This window comes from Mustela nigripes, chromosome 5 (genome assembly GCF_022355385.1).
Source record: "Mustela nigripes isolate SB6536 chromosome 5, MUSNIG.SB6536, whole genome shotgun sequence".
Lineage (NCBI taxonomy): Eukaryota > Metazoa > Chordata > Mammalia > Carnivora > Mustelidae > Mustela > Mustela nigripes.
The window spans coordinates 75,618,262-75,645,296 of record NC_081561.1 but is presented as its reverse complement, the minus strand read 5'-3'; the positions used below and the strand labels follow the sequence as shown (position 1 = coordinate 75,645,296).

The 27,035-nt window shown below is 40.2% G+C and overlaps 2 protein-coding genes across 4 annotated transcripts in view; one reads left to right on the top strand and one right to left on the bottom strand.

Annotated features, from left to right (window-relative positions):
* Positions 1–27,035, bottom strand: part of TRMT11 (tRNA methyltransferase 11 homolog) — a 155,147-nt gene that overhangs the window by 4,918 nt on the left and 123,194 nt on the right. For 2 of the 3 annotated variants that reach the window (XM_059399140.1, XM_059399141.1), the window contains 3 exons: positions 24,432–24,486; positions 23,496–23,563; positions 20,018–20,178 (listed from right to left, as the gene is read on the bottom strand). In XM_059399140.1, coding sequence (XP_059255123.1) covers positions 20,018–20,178; positions 23,496–23,563; positions 24,432–24,486 — 284 coding nt within the window. Of the gene's footprint in view, positions 1–20,017; positions 20,179–23,495; positions 23,564–24,431; positions 24,487–25,680; positions 25,713–27,035 lie in introns of those variants that run through there. The other variant, XM_059399142.1, reaches the window with a different exon arrangement.
* LOC132017347 (heterogeneous nuclear ribonucleoprotein A1-like) lies at positions 6,487–7,764 on the top strand. Its single transcript, XM_059399139.1, has one exon. The coding sequence runs from the start codon at positions 6,562–6,564 to the stop codon at positions 7,522–7,524; it is 963 nt and encodes a 320-aa protein (XP_059255122.1). The 5' UTR covers positions 6,487–6,561; the 3' UTR covers positions 7,525–7,764.

Sequence of the window (27,035 nt, the reverse complement as noted above, 5' to 3'; positions counted from 1 at the left end):
AATATACTGACCTGAAATGATTCACCTACCAGTCATCAATGTAACACCCTGCCCAGGCCAAAATAAAAATTCTAGAAGGACTGAAGCACCCTGATGCTGAGCCTTCCATTAGAATATTAGACTCAGATATCCCTAGACAACATCTCTGTGTGCCAGTTGTCTCCACATACTACTGATGAGTTCTGTGAACATGGAAATGCAAGGTCAAAGTCTCTCCATGGTCTCAGGACATGGGACAATGAGACAGAAGCCAAAGATCAGCTGTGTAAAAACAAACACACTGAGAATTACATAGGACAAGTTAAGGATAGCAAATTGGGGACCAGAGTAAGTGAGTGATCAAGATATTCTGAATACAACTTTATATAATGCTACTTGAAAGAAGAATAGAAAATAGCTTTAAAACCAGTATTGGGTATCCTCTCTATGCCAGGCAACACATCAGGTATTAGTTTGTAATTTTAACAACAGGGGATGGACTGACTGACATATTTTCAGCAAAGTAGCAAAATAAAAGAACCAACATTAAGTTGGTTTGCCTCTGCACCAGACGCTGTTTAAACACTTCACATGCAACAACCCATTTGATCCTGATCACAGCACTAAGAAATAGGTGTCCCCACTTTGTAAGTTAGGAAGCAGAGCCACTCAGAGGCTAAATAACTTGTCTGAAGTTGCGCACCTTATAAGGAGTAGAAGCAAAGGGTACAATGTCAGAGATAGGGGGACTCTCTCAGTTTACTGTCAAGGAATATTAGAGCTGGTAGAAGCTGCAAATCCAGTGAATTGTACTTCCTTGTTTTACAGATGAAGAAATGGAGACCAGAAAGACCCTGCACTTGGCGCAACATTACAATGCTGGTTGGTGGTAAATCAGGAATGAGATCCAAGTGTCCTCTTCTCTTTTACAACTCAGTCTAAGCACTGGGAAATAGTGGCTCCAGACTACAGGAAAAGGCCATCCCCATTTAAATGCCATGGGTGTTGGGTTTTTTTTTTAACTGTCAAATGCATTTTCTTTTCTGCCATGTTCCTATACACTCAGAGCCACCAGGTCTGTGGTCTTCTCACATAATGGTAATGACCTCTAACTTCCAAGACAAGTTCATCACATTCTTATAGAGGATATTTAATGAGTGCTAGCATATTAACTGCTAAACCAAACTTGTGGCAAAGAAACAGAATGAGTTTATGATAGAAATCATTTGAAACTACAAACATTTACTGAGAATCACTTTATGCAGAAGAGGGGAATAGGTGGTGTGGAAATTACAAAAATGTACAAGACAAGATTCCTTTTTGGCATCCATAGGGAGAAACAAATACGTTCACAAATGACCAATCTCTAGTCAAAACACAGGAAATGGTCCAGGGACAAAGAAATAAATGTAGAGGACTCAGACTGAGAAGAGAAAGTAAGTCTATGGGGAGAGAAATTAATAAAGCTGAGTGAAGTTCAGCCCATATGAAAGAAATGAGACTAAATTATTCAGTAATAGGTCCTCCTAACTGGAGTTTCCAGATCTACTATATTCTTAACTGTCAGTGATACTATCTATATCATTTTTCTACTAATTTGGAAGGAGCAAAGAAAAAAGGGAAAAAAGATAAATATTTTTAGCCCAGAAACTGGGGCCGAAACTGACATTTGTTAAGCTCTTATCTTAATTGAGCCCAAGTGATTAATTTGGGGAAAAAGCAGCCAGTTTTATTTCAACAATATTCAATAGCACTTGTTCACCAAAAAAGAGCTCTAATTTGCTATATGAGTAAACAGAACATATCCATACATTAATATGTCATGAACCATTATAATAGACAGAAATAACTTATTCCTAGATTATCTAAAAACGTGCACTGTATCATGATTTTAGTTTTAAAAAAAAGTGCTGGAATCTCCTGTCATGACAATTTCAAATACTCCAGAATCTCAGGATAAAAGGAAACCTTAAAATCATCTGGTCAGAGCATCCCATCAATGAGTCAATCCCTTCTACAACATCCCCACCAAGTGGTCATCCACTTTATGCTTGGTCGCCTAGAGGTCCAGAATATTCTCCCTGAGCAGCATATTTTGGCTATGAACTATTCTTTTTTTTAAAAAGAGCCCTTTGTGTCTTTCTGGGCCCCAATGAGTCACCTTCAATCCCTTGGAGTTATCTCTTCCTTCTTCCACACGACGATTTGGTGATTCTGATGAAAACTGCATTCCTTGTCCTCCCTCAACCACTCCAAGCCTTCTCTTCTCCAAACTTCCTCTTCCCAGACTTCTCAATCTCTCTTTATATAATACAGCTTTGCATTCCTACAACCCACCCTGAAGGTTCTCCTCTAGACAGCCTCTAGCTTCTCTGTATCTCCTTCATTTGGTGAGTGCATAGGTCGAAACACAAGGTTCAGAAGTGGACCAAATACTGCAAGGAAGAACGAGACCATCCGTCCACCTTCTTCTCCTACAATGCCCAAGAATCATATTTATTCTTATTAACCTCGTGTCTTTTGAAGGAATCAGGCAAAATATAGGGCACCATATAGTATCCAAAAAACAAAGATTTATTGTTTTCTTTCTTAAGTAGGGGAGGAAAATCTTTCCTTGTTCATGGGTTTCCATAGATGGAAGCCAATTGTAAAGTTCATTTCAAATGTTCAAATCAATCTTGATCTCTTATGAGTGTTCTGCTCAATATGATAACTATCACAAGACCCTAAGTTTTCAGGATGTCTGAACCCCCTTTTTTGATCTTGGGAGAGGTGGGCCTCAGGAGGGCTAGACCAGCCCAAGGTCTGCAGAGATGCAGGGCAAGGTAAACAGTTCTGTTAAACCACCGAAGTTAATCGGAGGCATGAGGACTGAAAGAATAAGCCAGGCTGGGGTCTTCAAGGGATAGCTACAGCCCAAACACCATGGAGAGCGAATAGGAAGTTTGGTTTTGAAGGGAGAGCACAAGGTTGGATAAATGAGTCATGAGTTCAGAACTCTGTGGAGACTAAATGAAAATGAAAACAGGTCAGAAACAATTTAGAGAAGGCTGAAGACCAGGGTAATTGGGTACAAGGATATTGCAAAAAGGGCTAGAAATCAGAAAGATGAGGGACTTCATTAAATAATTAATTAAATAATTAAATTAATTATTAAATACCTACAAAGGCATTTAATAATTAAATACCTAAGAAGACCAAAAATCTGTTCAGAATCTGCAACCCAGTCATTTAACAAATACTGGTGAAACACTGAAATACATTTAAAAATAGGAAATACATTAAAATATACTTATTAAATATATTCATATTTAGGGATATCTGATTAATAATGGAAAAGGAACATTACCTGGGGAAAGAATTAGGATATCTCATATATTTTAGACTTGTAGTTTTACTAAATATGCCTTAAGAATATTTTTAAAATAAGACTCCAATATCCTGATCTCTAGAGCAGATGGAAAAACTCAAATGGATATGAGGACAGACAAATAATGCAAACGTGTAAAACAACCAGCTCTACTACAAGGGGAAGTGGTGGAAACTCGGCAAATGGGTCAGACCATGCTCCATCTAAAGAAGTCAGGCCTGGGGAAACTGGCAAGGAGAAGCTCCAGAAATACTACATAAACATTGGTCTGAGCTTCAGGATGCCACTGAGGGCACTTCTATTGGCAAGAAATTCTCCTTCTCTGGTAATGTCTTTATCCGAGGTGGATTCTGTCTGGTGTGGTGACCAAAGTGAAAATGCAGAGGACCACTGTCATCTACAAAAACTACCTCTTCTAAATCCAAAAGTACAACTGCTTCAAGAAATGCCACAAGAACATGTCTGTGTACCTGTCCTCCTGCTTCAGGGATGGAAAGTTTGGTGATGTTGTCACAGTGAGTCCCAGCCCTTGAGTGAAACTGTGCACTTCAGTGTGTTCAAGGTCACCAAGGCCACTGACACCAAAAACCAATTTCAGAATTTCTCAGACTAGACATCTTCCCATCAAACAAAACAAAGTTATTTTTTCCCAGGAAGAAGAGGAGGAGGAGGAGGGGAGGAGAGGGGTAGGGGGATGGGAAAGAGGAGGAGGAGGAGGAAGTAGTCACTGACAGGTGGAGAGAACATGCCAAAATTCACAAGGCTTTTGAAGTCCAAGGCTTGGAATTGACATACTGTCAATTCTGCCATATCCTGTTGCCCAAAGTAAGTAACAAAGCAGCCTGAATTTAAGAGAACAAGACTCTACTCTGAGGTGAGAGGAACCATAGTCCTACAGCAAAGAGCCTCCGGGGAGACATGAAGAACTGACGCTCCTTCTTCAAGCCATCACATGTGTCCTAAAAAAGAGGGTGATTCAGTGAAAGTCTGTATCCTGAGCAGTGAGACTCCCACATCCCACACCCACACTGGGCTCTGAGAATACTGTTATCTGACTTTATACCTCTCACATGCTCTAAAATCCTCCCCAGAAATGGGCCCAAGAAAGAACTAACGTTCAGGTATTTGGGGGACCTTGTCCCATGAGAAATCTGACTTACCCCCTTGGTAATCTTCTGTGAGGCACAATGCCAGTACCTTTTTTGTGCCTCACTTATAATTATGAATAAACAACCTAGGTTTGCCAGACATTTGAGGAAATCTAACACAAAAGGCAGAAAACAAACAAACAAACAAAAAGCCAAGAAAGAAGAGACAGTGAAGGGAGAAGAGGAAAACTTAAATACTTATTAAATCATCTGTCAAATTATAGCTGAAGTAGATATTCAAAGGATTAGAAGGTTAAGTTTAAAAAAAAAAACTCGAAAAAGGACAAAAGAGATGGAACGTAAGGAAAGAAAGAAGAAAAAATCTAATAGATCATAGACTAAATTACAGAATAGATCACACATTTCATTTATTTCTTAATATCAGATCATCTAATTATTAGATTACTCATTCAGGCACACCATTTCATTTCTGCTGTATTAAATACCCATGTTGTGAACAGAGGTAGAAATTACACAGGAAAATAAAGACATTCCATTATCAGGAAGTTCCTGTGTTTGTTTATATGGTCAGCAGCAACTGGAAAAAAAAAAAATCTGTGGTGTCAAAGTTGAAGGACAAGATTTCTTAGGCAGAGCCATCGCTTCCCTTGTCTGTTTGCAGGGAGTGTTCAAGCCTGTCACTGCTCACAGGACGCTCCTTATCTCGTTTGGCGTCTGGCAATTTTTTTCAGCACACTGTGTTCCTTGACTAGTGCTGTTAACAAATCCAAACCACTGTGCGGCACAAGTCTCCAAAGTATATGCTCCTTCCTCCCCACAAAGATGGCACCAGGACTAAAATAAGAGCTTCACTTCTTTATCGGAATACTTGGCTCCACATGGTCCTTGAAGAGCTCCACCTTCTAAAATCAATTTATTAGGAGTTGTTAGCTTTGTTCCACGGCTGACTGTGTGCCAGGCACTATTCTCAGTATTCAGCAGACGTAAGCTGTATTGAATAAGCTGCTCAGAGCAGCTCTACAGGGCAGATAGTAAGATTATTATTGTTATTATTTGTATCATTATCATTATCATCATTCCAAGTTTAGGTAAGAACCTCTCTCGGAAACAGAGAGATTAAGGATAGCAGAGAATTTTTAACCCAAGCAGTGTAGCTCTGGAGCCCACTAACTCTCCTGCTTTGATACATAAAAGAGTCATAGATTATATACTTATATTCAAACAAGCTTTTACTGCAGAAATTTATTCAATAATCCAGCTTGGTGTTCCCTCAAAATTTTCAAAGGAGCCACTGTTTGGGGGACTGTGTTCCACAAATAGGTCAGTGATTTCAGAGCAACAGACCAGAAATTAAGCAAATACTGCCCTGCAAAGTCTAGGGTGCTTGGTCCTGGCTTTCTCAGAGGGCATAAATTGTCCAGGATATGACTAACTGATCCTCTGTCCTCATGAGCCCAGAGACTTAAATCTGTGTGCCAGACACTATGTGAAGTGTCTTCAAACATCGTTTCATATAATCCTCACAACAATGCTGGGAGACAGCCATAAATTAATTCCACATATTACAAATGAAGAAACTGAGGCATGGAGAAGAGAAATCATTTACCCAAAATCCCACTGCCAGCCAATATCAAGGTTGGGCTCAAGGGCTAGTGCCAGTTCTCTCTAGCACTAAAGCCCACATGGTTCTTTCACACTACTCAAGTTAAATAAACCATGGTGGAGAGCCCAGGTAATTCAAACCATGAATAGTTGTAGTTCTGTGTTCTGTGTTCTGTGTTTTCCATCTGTTAATAGTTTACTCTAGAAAGTTACCCCATTGAGAAGTTTTGAAAAATTGACTGTTACCCTTACTTATAGTGATCTTTTTGAGCTAAATGATAGGAATCATATCTAAGCTGCATGAAGAAAGGGAGGCAGACTGTGGGCTGGCCAAATTAACATGTGATTCATTAAATAAATAAGCTCAGTTCTGCCCACATGGGCAAGACATGGGAGAGAAAAGACATAGCAGCCCTTGTGCTTAAGAAACTGGCAATCTCCTTTTCTGCCTGTGGACGCCGCCGAGTAAGCATCGTTAAAGTCTCCCCTCCCACCGCCGTCATGTCTAAGTCAGAGTCTCCCAAAGAGCCTGAACAGCTGCGGAAGCTCTTCATCGGAGGTCTGAGCTTTGAAACAACCGATGAGAGTCTGAGGAGCCATTTTGAGCAATGGGGAACACTTATGGACTGTGTGGTAATGAGAGATCCGAACACCAAACGCTCCAGAGGCTTTGGGTTTGTCACATATGCCACTGTGGAGGAGGTGGATGCAGCCATGAATGCAAGGCCACACAAGGTGGATGGAAGAGTTGTGGAACCAAAGAGGGCTGTCTCAAGAGAAGATTCTCAAAGACCTGGTGCCCACTTAACTGTGAAAAAGATTTTTGTTGGTGGCATTAAAGAAGACACTGAAGAACATCATCTAAGAGATTATTTCGAACAGTATGGGAACATCGAAGTGATTGAGATCATGACTGACCGAGGCAGTGGCAAAAAGAGGGGTTTTGCTTTTGTAACATTTGATGACCATGATTCTGTAGACAAGATTGTCATTCAAAAATACCATACTGTGAATGGCCACAACTGTGAAGTAAGGAAAGCGCTCTCTAAGCAAGAGATGGCTAGTGCTTCATCCAGCCAAAGAGGTCGAGGTGGTTCTGGAAACTTGGGTGGTGGTCGTGGAGGTGGTTTTGGTGGGAATGACAACGTTGGTTGCGGAGGAAACTTCAGTGGTCGAGGTGGCTTTGGTGGCAGTCGAGGTGGTGGTGGATATGGTGGCAGTGGGGATGGCTATAGTGGATTTGGTAATGATGGAAGCAACTTTGGAGGTGGTAGAAGTTATAATGATTTGGGCGATTACAACCATCAATCCTCAAATTCTGGACCCATGAAAGGAGGCAATTTTGGAGGCAGAAGCTCTGGCCCTCATGGTGGTGGAGGCCAATACTTCGCCAAACCACGAAACCAAGGTGGCTATGGTGGTTCGAGCAGCAGCAGCAGCTATGGCAGTGGCAGAAGGTTTTAATTCCTGCCAGGAAACAAAGCTTAGCAGGAGAGGAGAGCCAGAGAAGTGACAGGGAAGCTACAGGTTACAACAGATTTGTGAACTCAGCCAAGCCCAGTGGTGGCAGGGCCTAGCTGCTACAAAGAAGACATGTTTTAGACAATACTCATGTGTATGGGCAAAAAAACTCGAGGACTGTATTTGTGACTAATTGTATAACAGGTTATTTTAGTTTCTGTTCTGTGGAAAGTGTAAAGTATTCCAACAAAGGGTTTTAATGTAGATTTTTTTTTTTTGCACCCATGCTCTTGATTGCTAAATGTAATAGTCTGATCATGACGCTGAATAAATGTGTCTTAAAAAAAAAAAGAAAAGAAACTGGCAATCTAATAGAAAGGGGGGATGTAAAAAATACCATACGTGTGTGTACCATGGAGGTTCAAAGGAGGGGGAGATCACACTTTCTGATGGCAACAGTAGCGGCTTCAAGGAGCAACTTCCTTTTGACATGGGCCAAAAGACATGAGAGGAGGTAAGTGGAGAATGCATTCCAGGTGGAGGGAAGACCAGGAAAATGGTGCCATGGCAGTGAGTCCAGATCCCTTCTTCCTAGATAGGCCAGATATAACATGGAAAGCAAACCAAATTTAGGAAAAGGAGTTTGATGACCCAGATCTGTGTCCAGTAAGGAGACAGAACTGTTACATGTAACTATGGGCTAAGAGGGACTTGTATCAAGGCATCCTCTGTCTTCTGCATGTGGCTGCCACTGTCCAATTCTAAGAGAAAGGCTTAGAACACATCTCCCTTTGCTAAACTCCATCCAATTTGTTTTTTCTCTCAGATTTGGACACAGCAAGCTACAATCCTACCCAAAATCAAACATCAGGTGCCAGATTTCATCCTTTGTAGACATCTTTATTTAGAATTAAAGCCCTTGATCGTAAAAGACCCATACATAAGGAAAGTCTGACAGATCTTTAATTATCCACTGGGAAATTGCTAAACAGCAATAGTCCACCTCCTCAGAGGACACCGATAATTTAGGCTTATAACCTTCACCTAAACATTTGCTCTTGGATGCATTTTTTAATAAGTTTTTTCTGTATCTGAATGTAATAAATGACCACTGTGGAAAATTGGAAAATACATAAAGGAATAAAGAAAAATAACCATTTACTGACAATCACTAATTAAAATTCCATGATCTATACATACATATTTTATATGCTTTAAATCATATTATTTATATATTTTATATACTGTTTTAGTCACTTTTATAGCATAAATTCATTCCCATAGTATTAATTCTCCTACCAATAAACATTTCACTTGTTCCATTATTTTTGCAATTATAAATAATGTCCCAATGAACTTCTTTGGGTCCAAATTTGCTCATCGCTGATTATTATTTTAGGAAAAAGTCCTGCAATTGAAGTTTTTGGTTCTCTCTCTATAAGTACTCTTTATTGCCTTGATAAATATTTCCAGTTTGTTTTTCCAGAAAGATATTCTCCATTTACACTCAGCTGGGGGCTTGTGGGAACATTCCAAAAGCTAACACAGCACACAGACACACTGAATCTGCACTTATAAGTGGAACCGAGCTGACTCTCATTGGCACACTGGCTCTTCATCTTCCATTGTGTGCCTCATTTTTCTTTTTTCAACACGTTTTCCCTGCCAGTTACCTAGTCTTCTCATCCTACTCTGCTTCTTTTGTCAAAGGAAAAAGGATCTTATAAAGTCAAACACACCAAAGTATTAGGACTTTTCCCAGGGCAATGGCCATATTTTAAAGAGAATGGCCTGGGAAGATTTCACCCACAGGAGTGATACACTATTAGTGAAAATGTAGGGCTCAACAGGGGAAATATCCAGGACAAAAAGCTTACGGTTTCTCAAATCACACCACGCAGGCAGCCATGTGCTTCTGAGGAAAACTGGTCCGGTTCTTATTGTAAAGGACAAGCCTCTCGTTGGGGAGCTTTCATTTTGCAAACGGCCCACAGTCACATGCTTATCTCATGACTAATGGCTACGCTGAAAGTCTCATCAGAAAGGACTCTCTTGGGCCAGCCTTCAGAGAGATCACACAACCAAAGGTAGGAGGTGAATAACATATATTTTGACCTAGGGATCTGGATCCAGAGCTCTGTGGAAATAAAGCAAAAGTCCATTTCTGTCAACTTGGCCCTTTGGGAAAGTGCATAAAAATCCCACCCACCTAAGAAAATGTTTATAAAGAGATCTGGCAGTCTAAATAGTTGTCATTCTGCTTATTAATGAATAGTGATACATGCAATTTAGAAAGAGGAAAAAGATGTCCCCCCAGTGAATAGCTGTTGAAATATGATAACAAGCTCTTCCTCCGAGTTTTGTCTTATATACAAAGTACCTTCTACAATTTTTATTTGGTAATTTCTTGATAGCCGAAATTTCTATTAAGGGAGAGTCTAAGGGATGTTTTCAAACTCTCCTTAAAGAATCGAAAAGAAAATAAGAAACAACGTCAGAAAACAGTCCATGAGAGCCAAATTCAATTTTTGAGTCATATGTTTGAAAACTGGTCATTTCTTTAAGAGATAGGAAGAAAGGAAGTAAATTTCTTCCACCTCCCAAGAAACTAATGTTCATTTTTTAAATGTAATTGCTTCACTGGCCTTTTACTCCAAACCTGCTGGACACCCCCATGGCCATAACTATCTACTCTATTCTGATTACAGGCTTCATTAGACTTGTGCATCCCTGTTTGATCTGTATTGTTTTGGAGAATTTTGTTGTTGTGGGCAATTGGATTTTTTTTTTTTTTTAATAAAGGATGTGCATTTTTTTTTTCTACCAGGAACATTTAGAACTCTTAGAAGATAAGGTAGCATCCCCCAAACTACTAGAAATTACTGAGGACTGACAGCCACTTAGAGTGTTATCATTTTCTGAGAGGGCCTGCTGCTGGTTCTGTGGGTACTATCTCCACAGTAGCAGGCACTTAGTCGTTCAATGTTATTTGAAGAGGTTTAAGAGGTGCTACAGTTTCTGCATCTCACGGTTCTATTTTTAATTGAGATGAACGTAACTGGGGTCTGAATCTTTTCAAGAGAGAGATTCTCAGGAAACATTTATGGTAAATCTACTGACAGCAGCAGAATATAAAGATAACTCAATAATCAAATCCTCTAAGAATAAACACTTTTCCAGAAAGTCAACCTGAACAGAAGAGTTGGGGAATTTCCAGGCTCTAAAGAGTTCATCTGCAGGGTGGACACAACGCATAAAAACTTACATTTTGCATTATAGGATGGGAAACAAAGGTTCAGAGAGGCTAAGTGACACACCCATGGTCACAAAGTTAATAAGGGGTAGTATTGTAACTAGAATCCACATTTCCTGAGTTCATTTTCAGTGATTTTTTGCCTATTTATTGCTTTCTGGTGACATACATTTTGAAGGGCTTTATTTTGTTTTTTGTTTTGTCATTGTTTTGTTTTGTTTTCCAAACAGATGGTAGGATTACAGGTGGCTATTCATATTCCTTTTTAAGTTAAGGAATAGATCTGGGTCCTACTGAATATCAGGGGGATGAAATTCAAATCACTTTTAGAGGCTCAACCTCTGCAAGATCCTTGGGAGCAGAGCTATGTCTGCATAAATCATCATTGTATCTTGTGTGCCTCATAGACACCCAGTAGGTGCGGATTTTATTCATTAGTGAATGAATGAATGAATGAATGAATGAATTCTAGTTTGGCTATAAAACCAATACAATCTCTCATGCATATGCTAACCTGAACTTATGTTTTTTAGAATCACATGGAATTCAGATCTAGATTTCTTCATGCTCAGCATCTGCTTCTACCTTCACACTGAAGCTAAACTACGAGGAACAACTGCCAGCAATTCTCACTACCATCCACCAAGAAAAGTGGTACAGGAGACTTAGAATAATCAAATCTGGGTTTGGATCTTTTTTTTTTTTCTTTTCAGATACTTAGCTCCTTTGGGGAGTTATTTTAAAATTTAAATGATTGAAGAGAAATGCTTTTAATAACTCATACTACTGTTGAGCTTATTTACTAAAAAATACAAATGGGCTAGAGCAAAGGACTGTCACCCTACATTTGATGTGATCTGAAAATCTATAAGCACTACTGCTGATAAAAAAGGGGAACAAAGGGGCGCCTGGGCAGCTCAGTTGGTTAAGCCTCTGCCTTCGGCTCAGGTCATGATCTCAGGGTCCTTGGATCGAGCCCCATATCGGGCTTTCTGTTCAGCAAGGAGCCTGCTTGCTTCCTCCTCTCTCTCTGCCTGCCTCTCTGCCTACTTGTGATCTCTCTCTCTCTCTCTCTCTCTCCCTCTCTCTGTCAAATAAATAAATAAAATCTTAAAAACAAAAAAAAAAGGGGGGGGACAAGATCAGGAACCTATTCTCCTGCCTCAACCACTCACGTAAAGCCAGCAACACAAAACTTCTTGATAAATTGAAATGTAATTGTCCCCAGATCAAACAAACCTCATATGTTGGTTCTTGACTTGTAAAAAGGAACTATGGAATTTACCATCTAATGGAAACACCAAGAGTGAAAGAAGGCCCTAGTGATAAACCGGCACTGTCCAGCAGAGATAAATTGTTACTCTAGAAGAAATCAAGCTACTGCAGCTTGCTTCAGGTACAAATAAGACACCATTGCACCCCAAAAGTCACTGTGTTTATCCTTTAGTTCCAGCAATGAGGACATTGTACCATGGTTGTTTATTTAGATGCCCAGCTTCCCAGCTGGAATGTGAGCTCCCAGAGGGCAGGGACAGGGTTTCCCTTGTGTCTCCAGTCACCAGCCTGCAGCCCGACCAGTCCATCGGGTCCTAAGTTCAACAAGGGTGTATGAAATTGATTCGGTAGTCTAGAAACCCAAAACCTATCTCTGTAATAGGCTCTCTGGACTAGCAGACATCAAAACACAGAAGACATGGAAAGACACTCATGATTCAGTTTCTCTTCCTTACCAGTGAGAAGAGCATTAAGTCTCTCGTTCAGTGAAAAATCAGAGCAAAAGCCAGGGGCTCGGAGAAACACGGTGATACAGAGGGAAGTGGGCAGCTAGAGATCAGTCGAGGATTTGTGGTAGAAATGACAGATGAAGGCATACGAAGAGATAGAGTCTAGACAGAGTTGCCAACAGCCAAGCAGGATAATTAATAAAGTTCATGTTTTTAGACAACTAATTATGCACCCCGTGATTGTTATTATTACTACAACAAATGATCACTGAAGATAGCAAGGCCAGAGACTATCTGTAACCTATCCCACAGCCAAAATATCCTGGAGGAACTCTTAGCTGGCATCTGGCCAAGCCACGTCAGTTGAGGGAAGCTCTATATCTTCACTACGTCAGAACAGGACTGGCTGTTTGAGGTGAAACAGCATCCAAGTAAAAAACCCTTGGAAAAAAGAAAAAAAAGAAGAAGAAGAAGGGACAGGAAGAATTTATAGATCCAGGGACCTGAGTAGTTATGTAACCACAGGAATTATTTCACATAGAGGGATTGATCACTCCTGCCATTCCTAATAAATACCAATAAAGGGTTGCTGAATGACACAAGTTTATTCAAACCCAGTTTAGGGATCCAGCAAAGAGCCCAGTTCTCCAATAAGCAGGTGGTGGCACCCCCTCACCAACCAAGGGGAGACTGGAGGATAGGTTAACATTGGGCAAAACGAAGCCCCCATAACACAGCAAATCCCCTAGCAGAAGAGGTCTAGCTGGAGTTTCTTATTCTGGATTTACAGCAAGCCTGGTAGGAATGCCATCTTTTATGCCTTTTATGCCTTCTCACTTAAGAGTTTAGAAGAGCATGAAATGGAGTAGAAAGAAACTAAGAACCATCATTCAGTAGCAACTGACCCCATGCCAAGTACCATCTCGTTATCACCTCAGTGAAGATTCAGAGCCACGCCAGAAATTAGGACTCATTATCCCTAATTCATATACAGAGAACCAAGACACAGAGAAGTTACTTGCAGAAAATCCCGTATACTCAGGAATTTGCAGTGTCCGGTGTCAGTCTGAACTTGGGTCATTTTGGCCTCAAAACTCCATTCAAAGCTTCCCAAGTGGTCACGTGGTCAGGTGATAGGGAAAGCCCAACTCATTCCACACTCTCTTGGGATAATGTGTCCTTCAACCTAGATGGCAAACTCCCTGGGTGAGCTGCAGCAATAACATGTGATTCCTTTGGAAACCTGTCATTAATTATTTCTGTCTTACTCTTAAGCATATGGTGGCCACAGCAGTTGGAAACAAATGGGAGGTGATCTGGTCCTGGGAAAGTGAGCAACCATGTAATTAGCAAAGTTAATATTGTGCAGTTTCCATAAATAACCTGCAGCTTACTTTTGTTATTGAGACATTCAATATTAAAAAGTGTAGGGGGTATTTGAAGTAGGGAAAAAAAGGGGATGATCTGGGACACATGTCAAGGGGAGGGGAATAACTTAGTCTAAGAAATTACATCTTTATTTTTGAATGACCTTTACATCTTTAAAAGAAAAATCCCCTCAGGGTTTCCTTCGAAGCTCGAGGATTTGATTATTTGTTGCATTGGTTATGCAAGTGGTAGAGTAAAACTTCCTCTTGAAAATTTGCCTACACAGAGGGTCTCTTGTTATTATTATCCAGAACTGGGAGTCACCTCATCAAGATTCCTCCCCATGGGGTCTGCCCTGTGGCAGAGGAGGATTAAAGGGTTAGATCATGCAGCCTCCATGGTCCCTCCCAGGGTTCTTGGAAATGGCTGCAAACCATCCTTAAGCTAGACACGTAAGTCTTCTCACACTTTCCTCATTTATCACTGCCTGGGTCAAACTCCTTTTCTCCTTACCTACTTTTTCTGGGAATGCATTAGTCAATATTTCTGTTTTAGAAGTATTATCTTTTTCCATTTTGTGGCTTTGCTATCTAATTTCAAGCATAAATCCACCAAGCAGTGTTGACTTCTAATGCCAGGGTCTGTCTGGGGGACCACAGACTTGTAGTAAATGTTAAATCATGATGACAAAAACAATAGACTCAAATAGCAATGTGATCACAATAAAACACTCCATTTTCCCAATTCCATGAGCTCTGCAAAGCTTTGACCTTAAAACAGCTTTATACAAACACACACACACACACACACACACACACACACACACACACACAATCTCTACGGTTTCTGTTACTATAGGAAGGGTTTCTATTCTGCCCCATTGTATGTTTATACAACACCTCATTGCCATGATCTATAGGAACATTGCTTAAATTAAGCAAATAGGAAATGTCATGGGAAAAGAAAGGGATTACAATGGGAAGCTGAAAAGGAAGAGAATTACAGACGGTAAGAATAGGTGATGATTTTTAAAGGCAATTTTTTGGCAAAAAGTCCTATTCTGGCAGAGTTCTTTAATAATACCTATTTTTTAAAAGAGTTTATTTATTTATTTGAGAGAAAGAGACAAAGACAGCAACAAAGAGCATGAACAGGGAGGAGAGGGAGAGGCAGGCTCCCCACTGAGCAGGGAGCCTGACATGGGGCTCAATCTCAGGTGTCTGGGATCATCACCCAAGCCAATGGCAAATGCTTAACTGACTGAGCCACCCAGGCACCCAACAATACCTATTTTATTGAACATTCTGATTTTCTCCTTTCACATCCACCCAACTCACCCACCCAATATGGAAAGGAAACCCTATTTCTCAGTTATTTCTTAGAAGGGTATGAAGCTCAGACCAAATCATGCTATGTAGTTCTCAGCCCCAACAGTGCTGCACAAGTGATAAATGACTGAAGAACAACTTTGGAAGAGAGAAATTTTCACCTCCCCAATAATATTGTGACCCTATGGTGAGTGTGGCTTGGATGAGGTAAGTAGAGCCGCCCACGCTGATTGCATCGTTGTTGATTATGAACGGACCTCAGATCTTTAGCAGCATAAGCTGGTCATGCTTGGTCCACAGATCCTGTACCCTGCTTCTCCCCCAAGTGGAGTTCTTGATTCTCTTCCTTAACCTCTAAGATTAGTCCAGATTTTAGGCTAAAAATTTCACTGATTCTCTGGCCTCACTCACAAAAGCCTCCTTCAAGTCACACTTGGTACCAGCCCAAACTTAGTCTTATACTGCAACTCTGTAATCTTCTGATTTGCTCCCCTGGGTTAGAGTACCAGTCTGTGCACCTGCTTAATGACCAACCCTTTTATGACTGGGTCCTCACCTGTATTTCCTCTTCTAAATTTCTTCTCTATCTGTACTATCCCCACTTACACACCTTCCCATAACAGAGAAAACCCAAGTGCGTGCATGTGCACGCATGTGGGCACACACACACACACACACACACACATACACATACACACAGGTAGACTGAGGGTGAATCCAACTTCCTGCTACCTGGACACATGCCTCCTCCATCACTTAATGTAATCACCAAATGTTCACAAATAATAGTACCCCTCCACTCGAGGGGAATGATGCAACTTCAGGTTCCAGCATTTCCAATTTGGCTCAGTCCATCTACCTCCTTCTCCAACAACAGCACAAAGCTAATTTGACCACACCCTCCATTTTCTCCCCAAGAACAATTGCTCTAGAAATGGCTCTGTTCACCCATAAACTGAATCAATAATAAAAATCATTATTTTGTTTTGACATAGAAATATTTTGATATTCCATTTATCTCATTAAAGTTTCGGCAAATATCAAGACATTTTCCTACGTATAAACATTTTCCTAAGAACACTACTTGGAGATTCTGGTGATAGAGATAAGACCTAGGTTATCGTCACTTTCCACTGCTCTGGTTCTGGGGTTTATAGGTCAGGAAGCTAGCTCTTCCAGAATACTCAAAGTTGCGGGGGTGATGGGCCTGCTTTGAACCAAATTCCCAGGCACCTGGCATCTAAATCAAATTTCAAGTTTAATCTACTGAAACATTGTAACTTTACAGTAGAAAAACTTGTTACTATTAGGGGCAATGCAACAAATTAGCATCATGTGCCTCCTGACATGATATGCTGAGAAGAGCACGACATTGCTTTGGTGTTATTCCTGCCCAGAGTATCTAACTTCAATCCCATCAGGAGGAAACATCAAACAAACACAAATGGAAAGTGTACAAAAGAGCTGCCCAGACCCTTTAAAAAATGTCAAAGCAAAAAAAAGACAAAGACAGAAACGGTTGCAGTCTAAGAAACTATAGAGAAGCAACAACTCAATGCTACATGCGACCCCAGATGGGTCCCTGAATACATCTCCCAAAATATTTTTATTGGAGTGATTGGTGAAATAGAAATAAGATCTGTAGATAATATATCAGTGCTGAATCAGTGTTAATTTCCTAAAGATAAGGATTTCTGAAGGTAATTATGTGGTTATGTAAGGGAATTTACTTATTCTTAGAAAATGAACACCAAAGGGCCCAGAAAATGATGAGTATCTATTGAGAGAGAAAAATGACCCCTCAAAAATGTGGTAAAATGTTAATGAGTAGGAAAAGTCCAGGTGAAGTCATATGGGAGTTCTTTGTACTTCACTGTAACTTCTTTCGGGGTATAAATTATTTCAAAACAAAAAATTACAAAAAAAAATAAAATCTGTAATCTGTAGTGAAAGATCATCCTTTCCCAGTTCTCAGAATGGCTGGGTGGCCCACCCTGCATCACTTCCTATTAACAAGGTACCTAAGAAGCAATTCAATTAAATTCAACAGGAGCCAATTGTGGGTCTAAGATCTCTGCTCTACTGCTGGTAAAAACTCCACGTTATGCCTCTTTCTACACTCACCCTTCTTTCTTCCCATCCTCTTACCATCTCTTCTGTTACACTCATGCTGTCGAAGGCAGCACATTCAATGAACTGTAAGTCAGTGTTGGAGAGACAGCAGTACAGTGGTTAAAGCCGATGGCTGGGATGTGGTTCCCAGCTCTTCTGTTCAATTAGCAGTGACTCCCGGACAGATCTTCTTTTCATCTCCAAGATAAAGGTGATAATAGTGCTTACCACATGGTGTTATTATGATGATAGAATAAAATCCAAATGTAAGGTGCATGGCACCCAGGAAGCACCCAGCAAATGTCAGCTATTGGTCTTATTAGGACTAATATATTGAGAACCTTCAAGAAACAAGAAAATTGAAATCTAATACATAAATAAGTTGGCACTATCCATGCATGTGTTCACATCATTAGGATGCCGTGAGCTAGAATTCAAAAGGAAATGTGAATTCAAGCAACTATATAGCCATGACTGAATTAAGAAATGCCCCAAATTCAAAATAATGGAAGACATGAGCAAAAATAAGCAACTTAATTCCATTTTAGGACTGTGACAAATTTAAAACAAAGTGGGAATTACAGGCAACAGCTTAAGGAAAAATGAAACCCAAAAAATGGTACTTTGCCTCCCAGTGGGAGACTTTAAAAAGACAGGGAAGAATATTTGCTCATGAGACAAAAACATGTGTAACTTTCTCATTTCCTGCTCACGAGATGCTCTGGCTGCCTTTATTTAAACTGCTGTGTTGAGGACATATAATAAGAGACGAAGCAGATATGAATGTTCAACAGGACGATACTTTATGGCTCCTTGGCACCCCATGCCAAACATTAATAAGGTTTACGAGAAGCCAGCGAGCACTGTAAATTGCTCTCCTTCTAATTTGAATCATGCTGCAGACCTCGTTTGTTTCCTGCATGCTGATCTGACAATGAGAGATAAATCTGATAAAGTACTCTAACTTGGAAAGAGATTTGTTTTCTGTCCATGGAATCTATCTCTATGAGGAAAAGGTTATTGGGCCTGGAGCCACAAGCAAGAATATGTGTACCTGAATCACCCCTTTGATATTCGGGGTCTTGTCACACAGGATACTTTGCTTATTCAGGCTTTTTAAATGGTCCTGAAGGAATGTTTTTGTGCAACACACCCCGACCCCCGCCAGCCGCAAACTCGCCTGCAGTGAAGTGATTTAGGACTGAAATGTCATTAAGTGAGCTATATTTTACCAGCAAGGGCTGGGTGGCCATCGCTTTAGAGCCTCTGTCACCCCAAACTTCATTTTTTATTTACATTTTTCAATGTTTGGGAGTAAACAGTTCCAAACCACATGGTCCAGTTCATCCCTTGCCAGGATATCCCGCAGACAGGTCAAAGAAAAGGAAACTGACTTCACCTTGATTTTCAAGTATTTCAGACTGTTTTGCATTTTGACCCTGGTGACAGTCTTGGTGAAATGGAACTGTGTTATATTACCATCGCATGAAGGCAAAGTTATAACTGACAACTGCCAGGAAGGAAATTTTCCATCTTGTGGAAAAAAGGAGATACCAGACCCTTCTTTTACAGCACTATATTCTCATTCATAATCGCAAAAACTATTTCAGAGTAAAAAGATAAACAATGTGGTGAGGTTCCTTACTAAGTATCAGTGACACACTTTTCTTTTAGTGCAAGGAACTCAAAATATGCCCTGAAGAGCTAAAGAAACAGTTAAGATAAAACTATAATAAATTTTACATAGGATAATAGTTACATTGCCACAGCAGAATCTGAATTTTAACACAAAAGTAAAAACCGCTGCAATTACTGATGTATACACCAATCTGACTAAGCATAATTAAAGTAAGTCATAGCTACCATTATTTGACTATTTACTCTATGCCCACACTGGGCTAAGCAGTTGACACAGATGACCTCTTTGAATCCTCACGTCTTCCCCAGGAGATAAGGAAAGTATGACCCCCTCATTGCTCAGATAAAGAGAGTAGAGCTTTGGGGGAGGGAAATATTCCACCCAAGGTCTTTTAAGTGCTTTTGAGATGTACAGCCCAGGTCTCGTTCCAGAGCTCAAGCTAAGCCAATTTGCCGTAGTCCCGCATCTTCTAATTCTAGCCTGTTCCTCCAGCAGCAAAACTTTTTCTAAGACTGAGTACTAGTGATGTCATAAAGCGAGCAATTTCTGGAGTCCTAGTGAGGAGAAAATACTGGGATACAAAAATAAAGATGTCAGCTGGAGAGGGAATGCACACGGGGAAACTCCAATATCTCAATGATAGCAAGCTAACCATTTCTTAGAAATTCAGCAAATATGAATTAAGCACCTACTGTGTGTGTGTAGCAACTGTTTGGGGCACTTGAAATTATGGGATAACACAGCTCTGGATTCTCTGGATTCATTCAATGCTTTTATCAGAAACCCAGGAACTAGGTTCGGTACTAGGAATCAGGGTTTCCAAGACCTCACAGTCCAGCACAAACCTAGCAGAAAAAAATCAAGACTGCTTTGTTTCTTTACTATGATTGTGCTTTCTCTCTTTTCCCCTAAAAATGAAAAATAACTGTCTATGTCCAAAATAGCACATTAAACTTTTGAGATATATCCTGTTGGTTTCCTAATTACCCTTTAAAAGAAGCAACATGCTAAGAACCATCTTCAATTCATAGAATCAGAATGTACAAGAGCTAAAAGGAACCTTTGAGATTACCCATCTGACGCTATAAGTGAGGGAACTGAGGCCTGGCTCTCACAGGAAACCACTGGCAGATCCGAGGCTGTAACCCATGTCATCTGGCTCCAAGGACATTGTTCTTGCCCGGGTGCATCACACTGAGCCACCTCCTGTGTAATCAACCCATGTCCCTTTGCCTGCCAGAAGAAAATGAGAAGCTTTATTGTTCCCAATTTTGAATAAATTGCAATATTGTGGATTCATATAAATTCACTCACAAATTATACTCAATAAACCCCAGGGAGCAATTTAAAGGCACGATACCTCCACTGCCCCCCTCCCTTGCTGGGAGGGCAAGGTGATGATGGAGCAGGAGGGAGGAGAATGGGGGATGCTCATAAATTATGAGAAGCAAAGGAGTGATTTCATCAAAGTGCCAAGCTCAGTCCATGGAATGTTTCAATTGTATAAAATTTATAGTTTTCTGAGGAGGATGATTTACGAGCCCTAATTTTCCACAATAAAAAGCTCAGTGGGGATTCTGTGAATGAAATATCTTTTTAAAAATAAATAAAAAATGTAATTCAAAATGAGGGTCAATGGTGCCACGTCTGGAGAATAACTCCTTCTCGGATCAGCTCCAAAAATGAGTCACGGAAGAAAGACCCCATAAAACCTGCGTTATTTTAAAAGGCATAGGAAGTTGTATAATAAATAAGAAATATGCAAAAAATGCATATTTGATCCAATTTGTTCAATTGATAGAGTTGTATCTTTATCATAAGGCTTCAAAGAGAAAAGAATAACTGGAAAGAAATCTAAGGATTCTAATGAAAGCTAAAGTATTTCAAGAACAGGGGGAGAAGAGGAAAGAAGATAGAAAAAGGAAAGTCTTACTGAAAATAATTAAGGAAATGTGCCTTTCATTCAGAAAAGAACAAAATGTAAATATGTATTGCTTCTCATAAATTTGATCACCATGGAATCAGAGCCTAGATTTCTTGAGATAATTTTTAGTCCCTTTCCTCAGTGAGGCCTTCATCAGGGAGAACATTAGGAACCTTTCCTCTGCCCATACATGTAACCAAATGCTATTCCAGTGAATGAGGGACAGGCATGCTCAGTCAGAATCTGACTGCAGCTGCATGTTGCTGGTCCATTTTTCATTGCTGTGGCTCCATCTCAGTTTCCCGCTAGAGACTGAATCTCCCGCTGAGCTCTATCTCTGCCTTTCCAGGCTGGGGTCCTGACAAACTACCTGGACCTTTCCAACTTCTCTCTCTGGAGGACCTAAAGAGCCTAAACCTAATACACCCAGGTTTTTGCCAACCACTCTTGGCTAGACAGCCTTGCATCTCAACTCAGTTTCTGAGTTGACCATTCCACTTTGAACAGTGACTATTCATAGCAAGTTATCTCCCTCAACACAAATCATAGCTGATACATCCCTAGGCTCCATCTCCACTGGCAAGAACTTGCTGTGTAGCCAAGGCCATCTCACTATTGATGGTGATTATTTAGAAATTAGGACAAAAGGATCAGAATCAGGTTTCTGAATTCTATTTCAAGTACTAGTATTGATTTGCTAAATGAACTTGGTAAGGCGTCAAATATTTGGGCATTTCCTGCTTTTCTCATCATGGCAGATAGACTCTAAGGAGGTCTTCTCATGATCCTGACTCTTGTGCTTCAAGCCCTTGCAGAGTTCTGTCTCCTTGAAAGTAAGCAGAATATATACCTTGTTTTTAACTAACAGACTATGGCAAAGTGATTCCACATTACTAACAGACTCATTCTAGACATCCTCTGTGGTTGACTCTAAGGAAGGAAGCTGTGATTTGGGAATAGGGCCTGTGAAATAGAACTATGTAGCACAGAACTAGGGGCAGGCTCTAGGAGCTAAAGAAGGCTCCCTCTGAGAGCTGACAAAAAGCTGGAGCCCTCACTTTTATAATAACAAGAAAACTACTTCTGCCAGTGACCTGAGTGAGCTTGGAAGCAGATCCATCACCACTTAGGCAGCCGGATGAGAACAGAACTTCAGCTGACACCTCAGTTACAACTTTGCAGATGATCCAGTTAAGACCTGCCCAACTCCTGATCCACAGAAATGATAATATAACATGTATTTTGTTTTAAGAAGCAATAGATAACCAGTACCACTTTAATTCAAATAAGTACCAAAAAATTGATCATAATGTACACTGCCGTGGATGCTATAGAAGACTTACTTTTACTCTCTAAGACAAATCTACCAACATGAAGAATTACATTATGTATAGGAGGATTAAACAATATAATGTGATAAGCAAGAGTTAGCTAGAGCAGTTCATAATCAACTGTCAAATAAATGAGGTGCACCTTAGTGCTCCAGGTGCACTGTGGGAAGATAGTTGACAGGGTCCCAGGAAGAGTTTGTGATGGAAATAGAGACAGTCTCACAGTTCCTGCAGCATAGATAGGGCTTGCTTTGGCGCTTATCACACAAGTACACCTCCATTAGAAAACAATTCACATATCCCAGTCTCTGTAAATTAAAATGCAATTCTCTGCAGGATCAAACAATTTATTACCCTACAATTATATGATCTTGGCAAGTTATGTTATCTTCTAAACCTCAGTTCCCTCTACTGTAATACAGGAATAAAAATGGTTATCTTTCAGGTGCCTGGTTGGCTCAGTGGGCTAAAGCCTCTGCCTTCAGCTCAGGTCATGATCTCGGGGTCCTGGGATTAAGCCCCACATCAGGGCTCTCTGCTTGGCAGCGAGCCTACTTACCCCTCTCTCTCGCTCTCTGCCTCTTCTGCCTACTTGTGATCTCTCTCTCTCTCTCTGTCAAATAAATAAATAAATTTTTTTTTAAATGGTTATCGTTCCTCATTAGGAGGTTTTGAAAGTCAAACGAGAAAAATAATTAAAGTGCTTGGCACCTGTAAACACCTGAAAAATGTCGGTTCTTATTATTACCAGTGCAACTGTTAATTCTTACTAGAAGAGAGAGTGGTTCTACAGAGAGCTCCCTGTTTGCCAGATCCTTCGGCCAGCTCAGAGGCAAGCTAAGAGTCTTAACCTCTCTCCCAACCCTGGGCCATTCCAAAGAAATTTTGCCTTCCACTCCTGCTTTCTTGCTTTCTTTCTTAAGTATGTTGATAACCATGGAGATTTCCTGTACTAACCCATGAGTGACCTGAGGACAAAGGCCTGTCTGTTTCATCTTCTTAACTGTCACCAGGCCCAAAACAAAGCTTGGCATATAATAAATCCTCCTGAAGTGGTTTTGGTTTGTGTTTTGGCTTTTTTAATGAGGATTAGGCCAGCATCTCCGGAGGCTGGGGGGCAGACAGAGAGAGTATGTGGAAATGTATCTCAAAACTCTAGCCTTTCTCTGATACCCTTGAAATGTTTTGCTTGAGGTTCTAGAATTTAATTCCCTCAAGGGATTTTCCTAGATCAGTTGGTATAGATGGTTCAACTTTTTTTTTTAACATATCCATTACCTACTATTTATACATACTTCTTTTCTTTCAGGATCCATCTTGAGAAATGGTTCTTGTTTGCAGATTTCTTCACAATAACCAACTGCTGTGAACAATAATAACAGCAATAAGCTAAGATGATTCCATCAGTTTGTATTTTTGCAATTTGCCACTGCCTCAATGGGGAGAGCATATAACACCTCTATCATACTAAAAAGTCAAATTTAGAATATATTACATCGATTGGATATTTATAAATGAGACATATGTGAGTCTTGTGGTTAGCTGATGGAATTTATAGTCTTCCTGCTGTTCAGCATTGACACTGGAACATAAGTTCCCAGGAGTTTATTGGAATATTCACATATGGTCAAATATTACACATACATCTGGCATCTTGGTATATTTGAGAAGCAGTGTGTCTACAGACAGACAATTGGCATCTGGCTTGAATGCTGAAAAGTATGGAGGGAAGCAGAGATGCCAATAGAAAATCAAAGGAAAAGAGGAGCACAGAGAATGGCTTTTCTCCTAAGAAAAGAGAAATGGAAACACTACCATCTCCATCAGATGATCAGCTCTTCAAGTCTGAAAATTCAGCATGACTTCAGGCTGCTTTTACTTAAAATTAATCCAGAATGTTGTTTCCTTCAAATAAATGAGAGAGACCTAAACAACCGAATCAGATTTATTTTAAAGATTTTATTTATTCATTTATTTGAGAGAGAAAGAAGGGGCGCAAATGGGAGGAAGGGCAGAGACAAAGAACCTCAAGCAGACTCTCCACTGAGCATGGTGCCAGAGGTAGGGCTTGATCCCAGGACCCATGAGATCATGACCTGAGCCAAAACCAAGAGCCAGAGTCTTAACCAGTTAGCCACTCAGGCACCTCCAGAGTCCATTTATTTTAAAAACTGAAGTCGCTAGGGGGAAGATGTCATAGAAAAGGCTTGAGTTCCATCCTCATAACTTACCAGCTGTGTGTCCTTGGGCAAACTGTGTAACCTCTCTGTACATCAGTTTCCATACCTATAGAACGAGAAGAGGCATACCTGCTGCTTGACGGCAAGTAGTTATGATTTAAAACAAAGTCATGTAATTATATAGTCTTAGAAAATATTTTTATTATTAGCTTCATTGAACCATTTTGTAAATAAGTTGAGCATACATTATAATTAATTTCAAAATCATTATTAACGGTAGTAAACTTTTTTTTTTTTTTGGTCTACCAAAGAGTACACCTTCTGGGAACTATCACCTCACTTTCCCTCTGCCACTCCCCCAGCCCAGACTTCACTGGTATTATGGGAGCCACCATGTTAGATAGTATCAGTTCAGCCTGGTCAACAGATGATTGGGACAATGTTCCCGAGGTTTAGCCACCTTCCTGCCCTCATAAAATGTGAATGTGAAGTACCCCACATATGGCTCCACCCCTATATAGCAAATTCCATACATATTTTTAAATATAGCTGATGGAATTTATAGTCTTCCTGCTGTTCAGCATTGACATATATAAATACATATACATTTTTTTTAAATTATTTTTCCCCCTCAAGCTTGTTCAAATTGGGTTTCTTTCACCTGCCAGAAGAAAACTTTCCAAAATCAAAAGGGAGGCAGTAATGACTTAGGGTACAAAGACATGCAGAAAATAATACCACAAAGAAAGAAAAGTAACGGATAAGAAGAAATGAGACTGCCTAAGAGATCCAGTTACAGCTAAGGAAATCTCAGCATTGTGACTTCCTAGTCATGTGACATGGAGCAAATCACATTCTTACCCCTAATCCATAAAATGGAATTGGTTTGAAATGTTTATAACACATGGGGTACAAATATGATCCTGTCTCTTATTTCACCAAATATTAAATAAAACTAACTCAAGAATCTTATACTGGCTTAGTCTTCCACTTCTCTTCTCCAGTGCCATCTCAGAAGACCCAAGAGGCTTAAGCACACCAAAGATGAAGTTCACCTCACTTGAATCCAAAGTATGCAAAAGGTGCCATGTGGCTTGGCCCCTGGAAAGTGGAGACTACTGCCAGCAGCACTGTTCCCTGACCACTCCACTCCACCCAGACTGCCCAAACCTGCCAGGCACATTCTCAGGAAGTCCCTTCCAATCCTTAGTGCCCCGCAGGCTCCATGCCCAGACTGGTGCAGATGTCCAGCCCTTCCAGGGCCCACAACCATATCATTCTTTCCAATCCCAAAGATCACCTCAGAAGTCTGATTGCTTTCCTTTTCAATCTCTGGAATTAAAAACAAAAACAAAACAAATAAGACAAAACAAAAACAAAGAAAACTACAACAACCAAAAACAACAAAAAAAAACCCTATTCCACTTCTTTCCTTGATTCCGGAGCTCCCCATGCACTACCCTCCCTCAACCCACCTCTTTCCCAGAGTAGCTACCTGGTCTGTCTTCCCTCCTTGAAGTGCCTCCACTTGAAGTCTTAAGCCTAATTATCTGCCCTACTCTCTTCCTGGAGACCAAGAGTTGGAAACTGTTATCATAGCTCAGATCTTGAGATGTATTCCCTTTCTAGGCCATAAGCTCCTTGAAAACTGGAAGAGCATTTTTATTTTTTGTGTGTCAAACCAAACTCACCACCACCAGCATCCAACACATTTAGCTCTTCAAAGTGTCAAATTTGAAGCTGAGAAATCTTTACCAAAGAAGAGAGCCTATTTGGCTCTGACATTTCCCTTGCTATCTCCCTATCATGCCACAGTGGGGCGCAGTCTGTCCAGGCAGAGGTCAGACCTCTTTTTGACCTCAGAGAGGTGAAGTACACTGCCTCCCCTTGCATTTTTTTTTTTCTTTTTGCATCATGCGCACAAAGAAATATGAAATAGTATGGTGGGCTTATGTGAAGAGTAATGTCTATTCACATCAGGATTTTCAAGTAGAATGAGAAAGGACAACTTCTGTGCCTCCTTTTTGATAACATATTTTGCATTCAGGCTCTACGCTCCATGGACCTATTTCATCCACTACTTTAACCCAAGCCAACTCTGTTATCTTATCTTTGGCCTTGGTGTCTTCACTGCAAGCAAAGAACTTAAGATAAAATATTGCATCATATGGACCTTATCTGATCCCTTGGACCTGATACAAAGTTTCCACATTATTTTGTATCTGTAAGTCCCTGTGGTTATGCTTAAGAAGTGAAAACTCTAAAAACTTTAATATACACATAAATATAAACAAAAGTTTTGTTTTTCCTCTGAAACCATTCTTCAGAAATTAAAGAATCACTGCATACTAAAGTCTTTACAAAGTCTCTTAATTACAGGGCCCTTCCTTGATTGTTTTAATTTGGACAACAAAGTAGTATTGACTGAAATTACATCAGAGTATGTTTCTAGAGGTCACCTGGAAGAACTGTTGTTGTTTTTTTTAATTAGATAGGAGGCAAAGGAACTTGATACAGATTTAGCATTATAAGCAGGCCTTATGCAAATAAGTTTAGTGTAATTGGACATAATGCAAAAATCACAAATAGAATATCAGTTTCAGTGTCGGCATCATACACCAAATCAAACAATGTTATAACTCAAGCAGTAAGGCA